At 38.4% G+C, this 17,016-nt stretch overlaps 1 protein-coding gene across 4 annotated transcripts in view; it reads right to left on the bottom strand.

The window, feature by feature from the left end:
- UNC80 (unc-80 homolog, NALCN channel complex subunit) overlaps positions 1 to 17,016 on the bottom strand; it is a 256,795-nt gene that overhangs the window by 141,550 nt on the left and 98,229 nt on the right. For all 4 annotated transcript variants that reach the window (XM_053597780.1, XM_053597781.1, XM_053597782.1 and 1 more), the window contains exons 23-24: positions 15,050 to 15,262; positions 1,018 to 1,153 (exon numbers count right to left, since the gene is read on the bottom strand). In XM_053597780.1, coding sequence (XP_053453755.1) covers positions 1,018 to 1,153; positions 15,050 to 15,262 — 349 coding nt within the window. The remainder of the gene's footprint in view (positions 1 to 1,017; positions 1,154 to 15,049; positions 15,263 to 17,016) is intronic.

The following is a 17,016-nucleotide window of genomic DNA, read 5'->3' as shown; positions in this document are numbered from 1 at the left end:
ATTTTTTTTTTTATCAAATCCAAGTTAAGAAGATTTTCTCTGATTTGATAAGGTCTGGAAAGAGACAACATAGTTAAAAATGTAGAAGAAAAAATAAAAGAAAGATAACGTGGTGTAAAAGTGGAAAAGAAGACCATAAGGGTTTTGTTTGATTGTTATTTAGATTTGTTCAATGTTACACTCTATCCATCCTTCTACTTTTCAAGGGTGCAGTAGGTTTGGCACTGTCTAATGAAGGACAGCCCTTAAAATACAAGCGGGGAGCTGGAATGTCAGACTGCAAGGGAGATCAAGAGGAAGAGATCTCACTGTCATCACCATATAAAGATACTGATTCCTTAACTGTAACTGGAATTTTATCCTGCATGAAAGGCAGTGGTGCACACATACACAAGCTTGTGTGGCAAGAACACATATGTACAAAATGGTGTTGGAGGAAGACGTGACAGGAGTCTCTTTGCGATGAGTCTCAAGCTAAACCTAATAAATCAATACAGGTCAGCAGCATTCACAGTTCTGTAACCTCTGAGGGTTCCAATATCCAAATTTCATGTTCAGTGCTATGATATACTTTTTGAATCTTTCCATATTTTAGTCATTTGGAAGACCTTTCGTGTTCAAATGTATTTGGTCTGACTTGATTTCCCAGAGCAATAATAATAAAAAAAAAAAAACCTGACAAAAATCTCTTTGGGGACGGTAATTTCCCACCAGTGTATTCTCTGAGAGGTCTACTGCTAATCTTTGTCTAATAGTAAGAGTCAGAGACCAAAAAGGAGCGGGTATTGCACACTGGCCGCAGCTCGCTGGCCCAGCCCTTTTCCGTATTTCTCTGGTTCTTGTCATTGTGTGGCTTTATACACGTTTTACATCCATGCACAGGAAAAGGGGGAAGGGTGCCGTGGAGACACATGGGAAGGTGGTTAAGAATGTGAAAGAGGAAAGAGAAGTATTAAGTGCTCCTAAAGCAGAGGTTCTTACAAGCCGGGGTTCTTGTAGTAAAGGGAGTCTCCTTACTGTCATCTAAAAAGTCTTCCTCCTCATCCTCCTTTCTCAGTCTCCTCTTGGTCTCCTCATCGTAAATGAGACCCAGCAGGTTGGCTGGGCTCTCACTCTCCCCGTGGCACAGCTCATTCAATCGGATGCCAATTGCCTACCACAGGGAGAAAAAGACAACACAGCACGAAGTATATCAGACTCCAAAATAGGCTCGCGCATCTCAGAGGACGTAATCAACCAACTCATGGGGAATATATCTGCATAAGCATCTCTGGATGCCACAGTGTTGTTTCCACCATGTTTGCCAATATAAAAACCCAGACATACAAGAAATCGCCAGTATCTCCACAGTCCTTTTTATCTAAAGCAGCGGTTCTCAACCTGTGGGTTGTGATCCCTTTTTAACAATGAAAATACATTGTGTCATTAGGAAGGTTGAGAACCACTGATCTAAAGACTTGTAAAAACTGGGATGACACCTTTGTATACTTGTACAAATGTTTTCCTGAGAATATTTCCATTCACTCAAAAGTCATTTATTTTATAGGACTGATACAAGGTTGTACACAGTTGTTTTTAATGGAGGATTTTGTTGCAGTAAAATAAGGAAGCCCAGTTCGTCGACGGAGCGCTTCTGATTCTGCTACTTCATGGGAACGTCACTGTCATGCTAATGAGGATGGAAGTTGGTGAGAATTCTGTTGTTGCAATTTTATTTCTATCTGCTGTGTTGTATAGACTTCTTTTATAGGCTTTATTCCTTCTTCCATGATACTCTATGAATTTTTAAGAAATGCTTTTCTTTTGCTAGAGTATCCAATGATGACATTAGAAATGTGACTTTTAATAACTCAATACATGAACTATACTGGCTTTTATTTGGTGGTCTTAGAACTGACACCCCTATCTGTTTTTCTGAATCATCATGTACAACTGTCTGATTTTTCAAAATGAATTTTCTCCAAGAAGAAGCACAGCATATTACCTCTGTCTAATTCCTTTTATATGCCAACCATACACTCTAGGCAACAATAGAAGAGAAACAGTTTTGGGGAGGAGAGTCAGGGAAAAAGTTAAACTGATTATGGAACTTGAGGTTTAATAGTTTTGTTATTCTGTGCTTTAGTAAGAACATGTTCATTACAGAAAAGTCACTAAATTCTGGACATGCAAGAAAATATACTTACTGCTTTAAACAACACAAAAAGATAAGATCAGAATACTTTAAGTAAAAAGACACTTTTGAATACCTTAGATATTTGAAAACAGATGTTTCATCAAACCCTGGAATGAAGTGAGGAGCTAAAACCTAGAAAGGAAAGGCCTCACTGGGGAGAAAGGAAAGTAGAAAGACAACCCAAGATTTGAAGATTTTAGCTGCTAACCTGAGACATTTTAAGCAAATAAAACAAAACATTAAAAACAAAACCACCACCACAACAAACAGCCTGGTCCTGACACTACTATTTTGGGAACTTCTCCAAAGGAGGAGACACACAGGTGTGAGTCTGGAAAGGGAAAAAAGTCTCTCCACTGATCCTTCCAGGATGTTGTAACCAAGCAATTTAAACTAAACCCATAGTTTATAAAGCTTAAAGAGTTGATCAAAAAATGACCTGGTCTGGTGTGATAATAAATGTCTGAATAATAATTTAGATCTCTATGTCTCATCCAAGGCTAGAAAAATCCTTTAGGGCTTGGCTAATGCTTCTTTTCCTTCATTCATCAAATATTTACTAAGTGAGGTAATTTGTTAGGTATTCAATAAAACACAACATTGAGTAAGTTGTTATAGTACACTAGTACCTTTGTTCAGTGTGCTTTAGTAGATTGTAAACCCACATATAAAAAGATCACTGGCAAATAAGAAGGTTAGAGAGGTGGAGAGATTTGCTCGAGGCTACTCAGCAGACTGGGTTCAAACACAGCATTTGATTATCTATGTTTCTTTTCTTTCCTCTGATGAAGTTACAGTCTACTGAGGAGTTAACAACAGAGGAAAACAACTTGATGGGTGGCAAAAGACACTGAAAGCACTTTATTAATTCAGAAGATAGAAAGACTAAATTCAGCTTGGAGAATCACAGGAACTTTCACGTCAAGGAGCTGGTGTTTGGCTACTGGAGAATGGGGAGAGCAGATCTTGAGATGGGGCATCCCAAAGGTCCATGTTTGTGCAAATGCATCAGATGTTCAGAGAGTGACAAAGAGCTATTTGGTTGAAGCACTATTTTTTGAGAAAAAAAACAATATGCAGGAAGTCTGGAAGGTAGGTTGTGAGGACCATCCAGTCCCTGAAGTTGAAGTTCACTTTGCTTTCTTAAGAAGGATGAAAGGTAGTGTTTGAGCGGCAGGGGATAACCTGATCACTCACTCAAGGGACACTGTGCTCAGCTACTCTGCTTTCAAAAACTGCCATATTTGTAGGGCAAAATTGTACCAGGAGAAATGGTCTAAGGAGAAAGTGAGGACACTGCTTGTCACTTTTTAATACATATTATATGTCATACATTAATGTTAATAATGAAGGACACATTAATGATAAAAAATTAATGTCATAACTTATAACCTATTATTATTGAACAGGTGCAAAGGATTTAGATAAATATTCTTTAGGTAATAAGCTCATTTGACTCCATCAGTTATAACCTTGGAGTGGTTTGAGCAAAGGTTGTAGAGAGGAGAGTGACTCCAAGCTAAGCAATTTGAGTTTTATCCTGAGGACAAAGAGGGCCTCTGAAGCATTGTGGGTGAGTATTAAACACATTCTAATTTGCATTTTAGCCTTATCACTCTGACAGCCGTTTGGGGAATGAACTACAGAGGGCAAGTCGGGAGGCTGGGAGATCCGTGTGCATGTTTCATTTTGAGTGGGCTGTGCATCAGGAAGATCCTTTCACCGGCAAAGCGTAGGATGGATTAGATGAGGGAGGAGACAAAATAGGAAAATATTTTAATCCTTTGGATGAGAAGTAATGGAGATCTGTGACATAGAACGGCAGGGAAGGGAGATTTAGAATATGCTCAGAGGCTGTCATTGCAGGTGGTGGTGATATCCTAAATAAGAACAGAAAGTTCAGTAGAGCCGCAGGTGGGGGTGTGTTTATAGGAAGAGGGTTTCGCTTTAGTCAGGTTGAGTTTTAGGATATTCAGTATTGCCACCAAAGTGCAGTTGGCAGCAAAGGCCTGGGATGTAAACCGTGCTAGGGAGGGAAAAGTCCGTGCTGCTGGCGTACGGGTGAGAGTGGACAGCACAGGAGTAGATGTGCCCCCGGGGAATGGTAAAGGAGGGGATTATAAGAGGTCTGGGGAAATGTCCAGGTTTATGAGGAGAGATGAGGCAGAGAGGATCAGGGAAGGAGACAGAGGATGGGGCCCACAGATGCAGAGAGACTCCAGAGCATAGAGGTTGTGGAACATGAAAAAGAAGATGAAGGTGTAGGCAGCCAGCAGCGTTTAATTTGCAAAAAAGTGAGAGGACATTTGTCCTGGAAACATTTGGGAAGTCCCTCGGTCACTGTCTTCTTATAAACCTGAAACCTACTGCTCAGCACTTCCCTCTCCCTGGGAAGCCACTGGGGTTATCAGATGTCACTGTCATTTCAGAGAGTTCCCATTGTAAAACCCTCCTCAAACGAAATGGGGAATGAAGGGGGTTGAAACACCACATCTCTCCACAGTAAGGAATTTGGCCAGTTTCATGCAAAATCCATGTCTGTCTTCAAACCCACAAAAATTGCTTTTTAAAAAAAGAATTTCTAGGCTTTTAATGTAAACTTATATTAGACTTTTAGAAAATAGTAAGGTGTTTTTTTCCTATCAAAACTAGTTTTACTAAAATAAGTTTTGCATTATGTTTTCAGACTTTATTTAGAAAATAAAGCTGGTGAGGCAAGATGGCGGCCGAGTAAAAGCTTCCTTGCATCTGGGCACGGTGAGTCGGGGGAGATAGGATTCCAGGCATCTCTGGCTGGTGGGATCTGCCTATAATCATCCTTGTGAGGATACAGGGAGTCAGTGAGAGACTTCTGGACCCCAAGAGGAGGACTAAAACAGTGGAAAACCAGCAAGTGGTCGTGTGTGTTCAATCGGTCTAAACCCGCCAGCAACTATAAGTACAGTAGCAGCGAGACTGCAAACCGGAAAGGCCTTACCTGTGAACTGTTTTGATGTCTTTGGACTTGGCACTCAGTTGAACTGCCTTGCGGAGAGCCTAAGCGGGAGTGCGGAGAACTTTGGTCTTTGTCTAGGGCCCCAGTCTGAGCCGCTGAGCCAGACGGAGCTAATAGTGTTTGGCTGTGGGCCACAGGGAGCCATTCTGAGTGATCTGCCCCAGCAAGCTCCGCCCTCAGGGTCGCAGAGCAAGAATCGGGTGAGAGCTGGTAACCCAGCGACTGAGTAGCCTAAGGTCTGAGCTGCCTTACAGCCCTAACCCTCAGGGGCAGAGTGAGACCAGTTTTGGCATACTGGGTAAGTGGATAGCCACTTCAGCAGTGATTCCAGCGACAAGCACTTTCCTGGGAAAGCTTCTACTCAGGAAGTTTACAAGTTTAAAGTGCCTTTTAAGAGGGCTGAAGAGAGATTTAGGGTGTCTACCTGCTGGGGTTGGAGAAATCTGCAGCCTCCAGTCGTATCAGCACTGTGATTAACGCTCATACCCCAGAAGACCACGTGTTGCCCAGACAATATTCAACAACATATACATACTGCTTTGTTTTTGGTTGTGGTTTTTTTTCTGTTTTTTTTTTTTTGGTTTGGTTGTTTTTCTGTTTATTTTGATGTTGTTGATGTTGTTTTGTTTTTTAATTTCAACCTTTTCCATACAGATTTTTTCTTTCTCAATTTTTCTAGTGTAATTATAATTTCCCATTGCTGCCTTTTTCAATAACTAGAACTTCATTTTTGCTAGTGTTTCTACCACTATTATTTGTTTTTTTTACCCAATTTTATCCCGTAAAGTTTTCTGTTTGCTTGTTTTGGTTTGATTTATAGCATTTTTGTCTTTGCTCTCTATTTGGTGGAGATGGGGTACTGTGTCTGACCAGGTTAGCAAAGAGCTGCTGACTTCAAGGGAACCAGCCAACTGTGCACCCCGAGAAGGTGGAGTTCTTTTAAGGTTGTGTCAAAGTATCCTACTGTACACCTATATTGCTCTGTCTCCCTCTTTCTGTGCCTCTCCTCTTTTTTAATACTCCTTTTACCCACACCCTCTCCTTTCTCTATTTTTTTTTTCTTTTTGCTCATTCCTCCTTTCTTTAATCCCTTCCTTGCTCTTCAACCTTCTCATCCTTCTGGTCCTGTACCAAAAGGACTCATCGAAACCTTAGTCCACAGGCACGAGAACTTAAAGAGCAAGAGGAAGTGAAAGGAAAATTAGGGCAAGGAAACAGATAAAAGAAATCACTCATGAGGAAGAATCAGCAGAAAACTCCAGGAAACATGAAGAACCAGTCCAGAACAACCCCGCCAAGGGACCATGAGGTAGCTACTGCAGAGGATTCCACCTATAAAGAAATGCTAGGAATGACAGAAAGGGAATTTAGAATACACATGATGAAAACAATGAAAGAAATGATGGAAACAATAAAGGAAACTGCTAATAAAGTGGAAAATAACCAAAAGGAAATCCAAAAACAGAATCAAATAAGAGATGAACGATATGAAGAATATAGAAAGGATATAGCAGAGCTGAAGGAAATGAAACAGTCAATTAGGGAACTTAAAGATGCAATGGAAAGTATCAGCAACAGGTTAGACCATGGAGAAGAAAGAATTTCAGAGGTAGAAGACAAAGTTCTTGAGATAACTCAGATAGTAAAAGAGGCAGAAAAGAAGAGAGAGAAAGCAGACCGTTCACTGTCAGAATTATGGGACTTTATGAAGCGTTCCAACATATGAGTTATAGGAATCCCAGAAGGGGAAGAAGAATGCCCCAGAGGAATGGAAGCCATACTAGAGAATATTATAAAAGAAAATTTCCCAAATATCACCAAAGATTCTGACACACTGCTTTCAGAGGGATTTCGGACCCCAGGTCGCCTCAATTCTAACCGAGCTTCTCCAAGACACATTGTGATGAACCTGTCCAAAGTCAAGACAAAAGAAAAGATTCTGCAACCTGCCAGGAGTAAGCGCCAGTTGACCTACAGGGGCAAATCCATCAGAGTGACTGTAGACTTCTCTAATGAAACTTTCCAAGCAAGAAGACAGTGGTCATCTACCTTTAATCTATTTAAACAGAACATTTTCTAGCCCAGAATTCTGTACTCTGCTAAGCTAAGCTTTAAAATTGACGGAGAAATCAAATCATTTACGGATATACAAACATTGAGGAAATTCGCACAACAAGACCAGCTCTACAGGAAATACTTCAACCTGTTCTGCACACTGACCACCACAATGGATCAGCAGCAAAGTAAGAACTCAGAAATTAAAGGACAGGACCTAGCCTCCACACTGATGCAAAAGACAAAACTAAGCAATGGACTCTCACAAAAAAAGACGAATAGAATACTACCACACTTATCAATTATCTCAATAAATGTTAATGGCTTGAACTCCCCAATGAAGAGACATAGATTGGCTCACTGGATTAAAAAACACAAGCCATCCACCTGCTGTGTACAAGAAACACACCTGGCTTCAAAAGACAAATTAAAACTCCGAGTCAAGGGTTGGAAGACAATTTTTCAGGCAAATGGAATTCAGAAGAAAAGAGGAGTTGCAATCTTATTTTCAGATACATGTGGATTTAAAGCAACTAAAGTCAAAAAAGACAAAGATGGTCACTTTATATTGGTCAAGGGAAAAATACAACAAAAAGACGTTTCAATTCTAAATATTTATGCACCCAATTTAAATGCTCCCAGATTCTTGAAACAGACCTTACTCAGTCTGAGCAATATGATATCCGATAATACCATAATAACAGGGGACTTCAACACTCCTCTTACAGAGCTGGACAGATCCTCTAAACAGAAATTAAACAAAGATATAAGAGATTTAAATGAGACCCTAGAACAACTGTGCTTGATAGACGCATATAGAAACTCCATCCCAAAGATAAAGAATATACATTCTTCTCATCACCCCATGGAACATTCTCCAAAATTGATCATATCCTGGGACACAAAACAAATATCAACAGAATCAAAAGAATTGAAATTTTACCTTGTATCTTCTCAGACCACAAGGCACTAAAGGTGGAACTCAACTCTAACAAAAACGCTCGACCCCACCCAAAGGCATGGAAATTAAACAATCTTCTGTTGAATAACAGATGGGTGCAGGAAGAAATAAAACAGGAAATCATCAACTTCCTTGAGAATAACAACAATGAAGACACAAGCTACCAAAACCTGTGGGACACCGCAAAAGCAGTTTTGAGAGGAAAATTCATCGCTTTAGATGCCTACATTCGAAAAACAGAAAGACAGCACATCAACAATCTCACAAGCCATCTTATGGAATTGGAAAAAGAAGAACAATCTAAGCCTAAACTCAGTAGAAGAAAAGAAATATCCAAAATCAAATCAGACATCAATGAAATTGAAAACAAAAGAATCATTCAGAAAATTAATGAAACAAGGAGTTGGTTTTTTGAAAAAATAAATAAAATTGATAAACCATTGGCCAGACTAACGAGAAATAGAAATGTAAAATCTCTAATAACCTCAATCAGAAATGATAAAGGGGAAATAAAAACTGATCCCACAGAGATACAAGAGATCATCTCTGAATACTACCAGAAACTCTATGCCAGAAATTTGACAATGTGAAGGAAATAGATCAATATTTGGAATCACACCCTCTCCCTAGACTTAGCCAGGAAGAAATAGACCTCCTGAACAGACCAATTTCAAGCACTGAAATTAAAGAAACAATAAAAAATCTTCCATCCGAAAAATGCCCTGGTCCATATGGCTTCACACCAGAATTCTATCAAACCTTGAAGGAAGTGTTTATTCCTGTACTGCAGAAATTATTCCAAAAAATTGAGGAAGAAGGAATCTTCCCAACACATTCTATGAAGCAAACATCAACATGATACCAAAACCAGGAAAAGACCCAAACAAAAAGGAGAATTTCAGACCAATCTCACTCATGAATATAGATGCAAAAATTCTCAACAAAATCCTAGCCAATAGATTACAGCTTATCATCAAAAAGGTCATTCATCATGATCAAGTAGGCTTCATCCCAGGGATGCAAGGCTGGTTTAACATACGCAAGTCCATAAACGTTATCCACCATATTAACAGAGTCAAAAATAAAGATCACATGATCCTCTCAATAGATGCAGAAAAAGCATTTGATAAAATCCAGCATCCTTTGGAAATCCAGAACAATGAAGAGTATAGGCATAGGTGGCACATTTCTAAAACTGATTGAAGCTATCTATGACAAACTCACAGCTAATATTTTACTGGAGTAAAACGGAAAGCTTTTCCTCCTAGAACTGGAACCAGACAAGGTTGTCCTCTGTCACCTTTACTATTCAACATAGTGCTGGAAGTTCTAGCCAATACAATGAGGCAAGACAAGGAAATAAAGGGAATCCAAATGGGAGCAGAGGAGGTCAAACTCTCCCTCTTTGCTGACGACATGATCTTATACTTAGAGAATCCCAAAGACTCAACCACAAGACTCCTAGAAGTCATCAAAAAATACAGTAATGTTTCAGGATATAAAATCAGTGTCCACAAGTCAGGAGCTTTTGTATACTCCAATAACAGTCAAGATGAGAAGCTAATTAAGGACACAACTCCCTTCACCATAGTTTCAAAGAAAATGAAATACTTAGGAATATACCTAACGAAGGAGGTGAAGGACCTCTATAAAGAAAATTATGAAATCCTCAGAAAGGAAATAGCAGAGGACAAACAAATGGAAGAACATACTATGCTCATGGATGGGAAGAATCAACATTGTTAAAATGTCTATACTTCCCGAAGCAATCTACCTATTCAATGCCATTCCTACCAAAACACCAACATCGTACTTTCAAGATTTGGAAAAAATGATTCTGTGTTTTGTATGGAACCAGAAAAAACCCCGTATAGCTAAAGCAGTTCTTAGTAATAAAAATAAAGCTGGGGACATCAGCATACCAGATTTTAGTCTGTACTACAAAGCCATAGTGGTCAAGATAGCATGGTACAGGCACAAAAATAGAGACATAGACACTTGGAATTGAATTGAAAACCAAGAAATGAAACTAACATCTTACAACCACCTAATCTTTGATAAACCAAACAAGAACATACCTTGGGGGAAAGACTCTGTATTCAATAAATGATGTTGGGAGAACTGGATGTCTACATGTAGAAGACTGAAACTGGACCCACACCTTTCCCCACTCACAAAAATTGATTCAAGATGGATAAAGGACTTAAATTTAAGGCACAAAACAATAAAAATCCTCAAAGAAAGCATAGGAAAAACACTGGAAGATATTGGCCTGGGGAAAGACTTCATGAAGAAGACTGCCATGGCAATTGCAACAACAACAAAAATAAACAAATGGGACTTTATTAAACTGAAAATCTTCTGTACAGCTAAGGAGACAACAACCAAATCAAAGAGACAACCTACACAATGGGAAAGGATATTTGCATATTTTCAATGAGACAAAAGCTTGATAACTAGGATCTATAGAGAACTCAAATTAATCCACATGAAAAAAGCCAACAATCCCATATATCAGTGGGTAAGAGACATGAATAGAACCTTCTCTAAAGATGACAGACAAATGGCTAACAAACATATGAAAAAATGTTAGAGAAATGCAAATCATAACAACCCTGAGATACCATCTAACCCCAATGAGAATGGCCCACATCACAAAATCTCAAGACTGCAGATGCTGGCGTGGATGTGGAGAGAAGGGAACACTTTTACACTGCTGGTGGGACTGCAAACTAGTACAACCTTTCTGGAAGGAAGTATGGAGAAACCTCAAAGCACTCAAGCTAGACCTCCCATTTGATCCTGCAATCCCATTACTGGGCATCTACCCAGAAGGAAAAAAATCCTTTTATCATAAGGACACTTGTACTAGACTGTTTATTGCAGCTCAATTTACAATCGCCAAAATGTGGAAACAGCCTAAATGCCCACCAACCCAGGAATGGATTAACAAGCTGTGGTATATGTATACCATGGAATACTATTCAGCCATTAAAAAAAATGGAGACTTTACATCCTTCATATTAACCTGGATGGAATTGGAAGACATTATTCTTAGTAAAGCATCACAAGAATGGAGAAGCATGAATCCTATGTACTCCATTTTGATATGAGGACAATTAATGACAATTAAGGTTATGGGGGGGAGGAAAAGCAGAAAGAGGGATGGAGGGGGTGGGGCCTTGGTGTGTGTCACACTTTATGGGGGCAAGACATGATTGCAAAGAGGGACTTTGCCTAACAATTGCAATCAGTGTAACCTGACTTATTGTACCCTCAATGAATCCCCAACAATAAAAATAAATAAATAAATAAATTATGGTATATGTATACCATGGAATAGTATACAGCATTAAAAAGAAAAGAAAAGAAAAAGGGAAAGGGTTAAATAAAAAGCATCTTGCCTGCAGAGGACTGAAAGTAGTGTGTTTTATACCAGAAGGTTTTAAAATATTGTCTTATATAGAAAATAAAGAGGTTATCCTGAAGGGGAAATAAATGACAACTGGTCCAATTATCTATCATACTGACCCTAAATCTCATTACTTATTTAAAAGATCCCACATTAGCTCTGCCTTGGGAAAGGGAGTCATTGCTGATCTCACTAAGTTCTGGTACGTGTCTGTGAGCAGACAGGAAAACAAGCATAAACATTAGAATTAGAATAACATCAGTGTAAATAGAGTACAGAGATTATCAATTGAAGATTTAAAAATGGTGGTCTACAAATTGTTGAAGTTTAAGGTAATTTTACCTGTTAATGGTAAATTGTTAATACATTAAATTGATATTTTTATTAAATAGGTATGTTTATGTTCTTTATAGCCAGTAGACTTTTAAACACAAATGGTCACCAGTAATTCATCTCTCTTTTGCCATCACAGGCTAAAAAAAAGACCACACAGCCCACTCCTGTCTTCCATAGGTAATAAAAAGTACTATCAAAAGGTGAGTTGTTTTGGGAGACTTCATGTCAGATATCCAAATTTATCATGCAATTAATTATTTTTACTATATTGAGACTACAAATGAGATTGGCACTCTATGAAAGTTGTCTTTTTTTCTTCAATTCACGTGAAGAACTCTGCCCATTTTTCCCAGGGTGATAAATTATGAACACACATATAAATTATGTTCATCATTTACCAGTTCTTGCAAGAAATCTCCAAAGCACTCTTTTTTTTTTTTTTTTTTTTGTTTGTTTGAGACAGTCTCACTTTGTTGTCCTCAGTAGAGTGTCAAGAGTGCCATGGCATCACAGCTCACAGCAACCTCAAACTCTTGGGTTTAAATGATTCTCTTGCCTCAGTCTCCCAAGCAGCTGGGACCACAGGTGCCCACCACAACACCTGGCTATTTTAAGAGACAGGAGTCTTGCTCTGGCTTAGGCTGGGCTTGAACTTGTGAGGTCAGGTAATCCACCTGCCTTGGTGTCCCAGAGTGCTAGGATTACAGGCATGAGCCACTATGCCCGCCTCCAAAAGCATTCTTATGGGTTATTTAATGGAGTATTATTAAAAAAGAAGAGAAGAATCTGTCTAGCAAAACCTCTCAAAATGAACAGTAGTATTATTTATTTACAATTGCCTCTTTTTTGCCTGATGAGAAATAATCAAAGGGCTCAAAGAATCTGTCCTCTTAAAAGATTTGGACAATTGAAGGAAAACACTTTACATCTCCAGTTGCTCTGTGAGTGGATGTGTTCAAAACTATCTAGTCTTTTGTGGAAAATAGGGACACATTTCACCAGAAGACAGACAAGTTGTTTTAAAATGTCTTTGTCTAGAAGATAAAGGGGGTTGGGGATGAGGACAACCCTTCACCTGCTCTCTGTTCCATGCTCATCTAAATTTTTCATCCAGTTGTTTGATTTTAGGATCAACAAATGTGGTTTCTCCGGGAAAAGAGTCATTCTAGATTTTACCAAAATTACAAAATAGCATCCATGAAAGAAGGTAGGTAGAAAATCTTACTAGCACAAATTTTCTTTCTTTCTTTTCTTTTTCTTTTTTTTTTTTTTTAGAGATAGTCTTACTTTGTCACCCTCGGTAGAGTGCTGTGGGGTCACAGCTCACAGCAACCTCCAGCTCCTGGGCTTAGGCGATTCTCTTGTCTCAGCCTTCCGAGTAGCTGGGACTATATGCGCACGCCACAACGCCCAGCTATTTTTTTGTTGCAGTTTGGCTGGGGCCAAGTTTGAACCCGCCACCTTCAGCATATGGCACTGGTGCCCTACCCCCTGAGCCACAGATGCTGCCCAATAGTACAAATAATAAATTTGAAAGAGATAAACCGAGTTTCACGAGTATGCTTAGTGATCAGGAAAGCCCGAGCAGTAACTTGATTATCAGAGGAATGACAAGGTTTCGCGCATTCAGGATGGGTGAAGGGTGAGGAATTGCTGTATAATTAGTTGGAAAAAGAACATAGAACCAAGAAAGAAAGCAGCCTCTGAGTACCTGCCACTTTCTCATGGCCTTACTTTCACATTTCTGGGTTTAATATCTATTGTAGTTTCTCACCACAAAGTAAACATATGCATTATGAATTATTTAAAAGGCACCACCTTTGAAGAGGACCTTACAGGCTGCCATTTTCCCCACTCTCCACCTTCCCCCACCCAGCTGTCTCTGTTCTTCCCACCTCATGTTTTGCCTGCTGTGACATATGCTTCTAAGATTTCTTATTAGCACAACTACTCAGGAAGCAAATTTAGAAGAAAATTCATATTTCATAGAAAGTAGATTTCATGGGAGCTTTGTACATAGGCCAAGGAACTCCTTCAAAGAGAGAAAGTAAAATGCGCCACTTTCACAAAGTAACAGAAGGGCCTTAGAGTAGTAATTAACACCATTATTTGAACATCTGGGGACATACTGGAAAACTGGTGACGAGAGTCAAGAAGGTTAAAATATGATCTGGGTATAGTGAAGATAATGATGATTTTATGGTCTTCCAGATAAGCAGGGCACTGTGGAAAAGTCATAATTTTTATTTAATGATGTATACATATACAGAGGCTGCCAAAATATGTGTAGCATTTTAAGAAAGGAAAAATTATATTAAAGTTATAATACTCAATATATATGATCAAATTTGTTATTGTGGGTTTTTTATTTTATATTTCATATTGATATGAGGGTACAAATGTTTAGGTTACATTGTTTTCATTTCTAAGGTAAAGTTTAAGTTTAGTTGAGTCCTTCACTCAGGAGGCATGTATATTGATCTTAGTATAATCTCTCATATTTGCAGAAGTCAAACATGAGATGAGTATTGCAATTTTAATACAGATTTTTCCTTTCTTAAAATATGTATACTTGTTTTTGACACTATCTGTATATACATATATATGTATATATACCTACACACACACACACGTGTATGTAATTTCTAAAGGATTTCAGGCAACTTCCAGGAGACACATCAACAAAAGAGAAAATTCCACAAAGAAATTGGAAAATATAAATTAGAGTAGAAAGCCAAAAACAAAGTCGTGGGTATTTAACAATTATAACAATGATCTTCACAAATATGATCCTTGATGAATACAGCAATTAAAAGCAAAGTTTTGGAATCCAATTTGGGAAATGGAGCACTGTTTCTTTTACTTACTATATATGTAAATTTGGCAAGTGGCTTGACCTGGATATAAACTTCAGTTTTCTTAACTGTGAAAGAGAGTAATGTCTCTCATAAATTTATTGGGCAGATCAAAGGAGTTATTTACCCCCGAAGTGTTTCGTTTAGTGCCTGGTAGATAACAAGCATGAATTGTCTTCCAAATAAACACAACCACTTAAAAGACTCCTCCAATTCACTCAAGCACCCTCATTTTTAGAGAAGAAAATCAAAAGCTCACATCTCCCCACTGGTAGAAGAGCTTGGCCGCGTTCCACTGCAGCTTCTGGTTCCGCTTGTTGCCCACTATTGGAGACCGGCCCCTGGACAGGCCTTTCTTGGTGATGTTCACGTGATGCCCTTTCATCCACTCTGGCCAGTTGCCACGGTTGCAGCGGTGGACAAACCGGGCACATTCCAGGAACAAGGCTGCTCTGGCCACCACGGGGGCTTCCTGAGTGGGGTTGTTAAGGGAACAGTAAGGTGGGATTAATGACTATTAACCTTAAATTGGCTTTAAAGACAATGGCTTTGAATTTTTAGTTTCCTCTCCATGCTTTGATTTTGTTTGATCATATTTTTCAGGGTGGTGAAAATATGGCGCACAGAGTAGTGGAAAATCTGAAAAACAAAACCACCAAGGGAAATTGGGATGTTGAAGAAGCAGACATTGTAGGCAGGCTTCTGTGCTGTCTTTGCTTCTTCTTAGGAAACTCAAGTAATCACACGCCCCTAGCTTTATACATTTAAGGGTGTCTGCGACTTGAGTGCAAGAATGAAAGATTTTGGTAAGATTTTAAATATGAAGTTTTTTTGAACCTAAAATGTTGACTTGAGGAAAAGAAATTTTCCATTTTTATATGTGTAACTAGTCCTATTTTAACCAAGGACACCAACAGTGATTTGTACCAACAATAATGTGTTATCTATGGTCATATATACATTCCAAGGAGGTACAATTGTGCCTGCACATTTTGGCTATTAAGAAAAGGAAGTGCTTACTAGATTTTGTTGAGTTAGTCTTTCTTTTTTCTCTCCATTTTGTTGTGAATAACAGACCACGTTATGCTTAAACAGGCATTGTTTCAATTGACAATGTTTGACAAAAAAGAGATTGTTTAATTGATAAATGAGAAATAACATATTTTCAAAAAACTATGCCTTTATCTTGTTCGGTCAAGATGTGCTTGAAAAAATAAAAGAAAATACACACTCTAGTTGATATCCAGAAACTGGTAAGAATCAAATACACTATTGAAATCTTTAAAAGCTAATAAAAACCCCAAAACAAAAAATTTAAAGGAAGAAAGAATGTGAAGTTTCCCAAAGAAGGTCAATACTTCTTAAGAAAAATATGCTGTTAACTATTAATGTGTATTTTGACTGTGTTAAAATTTTTTTATTTGTGTTAGAATTTTTAAAATACATCACGATGTTATCCATCATTGTAGGGCTACTTAATAAACATAGGTCACTTTTTAACCACAGACTTTCACCGAAGTGATTTTTATCATTTTGAACAATAGCATTCTTAACAATGCATTGAGGCATAATGTTAAAATAGGGGCTAATATAGAGTATCAGTAATATATTAGTAATCTTTTATGAGTTATAATACATATGAACTACATGTTCTAGAAATAATATCCTCATTTTAAGATTTTTAAAATGGGATATAATTTGTTCACTATCATACAGCGGGAAAGGGGTGGATGTGGGATTCAACCCCAAGTCTCACTGATGCCCAGGCCTCTACTAGTTTCCCTTTAGTATTTACATTGTCTTAATTTATACTCAGATAAATCTTAGTAAAAAATAATTTGTAGGATGCAAGTAGAAATTAACTATTTAAAAGTGAGATATTAGGCTCGGGACCTGTAGCTCAAGCGGCTAAGAGCTGGCGGGTTCGAAACCAGCCCAGGCCTGCCATATAACAATGACACTACAACCAAAAAATAGCCAGGTGTTGTGGCAGGTGCCTGTAGTCCCAGCTACTTGGGAGGCTAAGGCAGGAGAATCGCTTAAGCCCAGGAGTTGGAGTTTGCTGTGAGCTGTGATGCCACAGCACTCTACCCAGGGTGACAGCTTGAGGCTCTGTCTCAAAAAAATAAATAAAATAAAATAAAAGTGAGATATTAGTCCCATGTAATATTATTTTCTAAAACATAAATACATAAGCATACCATTTTCCCCTTTAAAATCTATCAC

This window comes from Nycticebus coucang, chromosome 7, assembly GCF_027406575.1.
Source record: "Nycticebus coucang isolate mNycCou1 chromosome 7, mNycCou1.pri, whole genome shotgun sequence".
Lineage (NCBI taxonomy): Eukaryota > Metazoa > Chordata > Mammalia > Primates > Lorisidae > Nycticebus > Nycticebus coucang.
The sequence above is the reverse complement of the archived record's forward strand: the minus strand, read 5'-3'. Positions and strand labels throughout refer to the sequence as shown.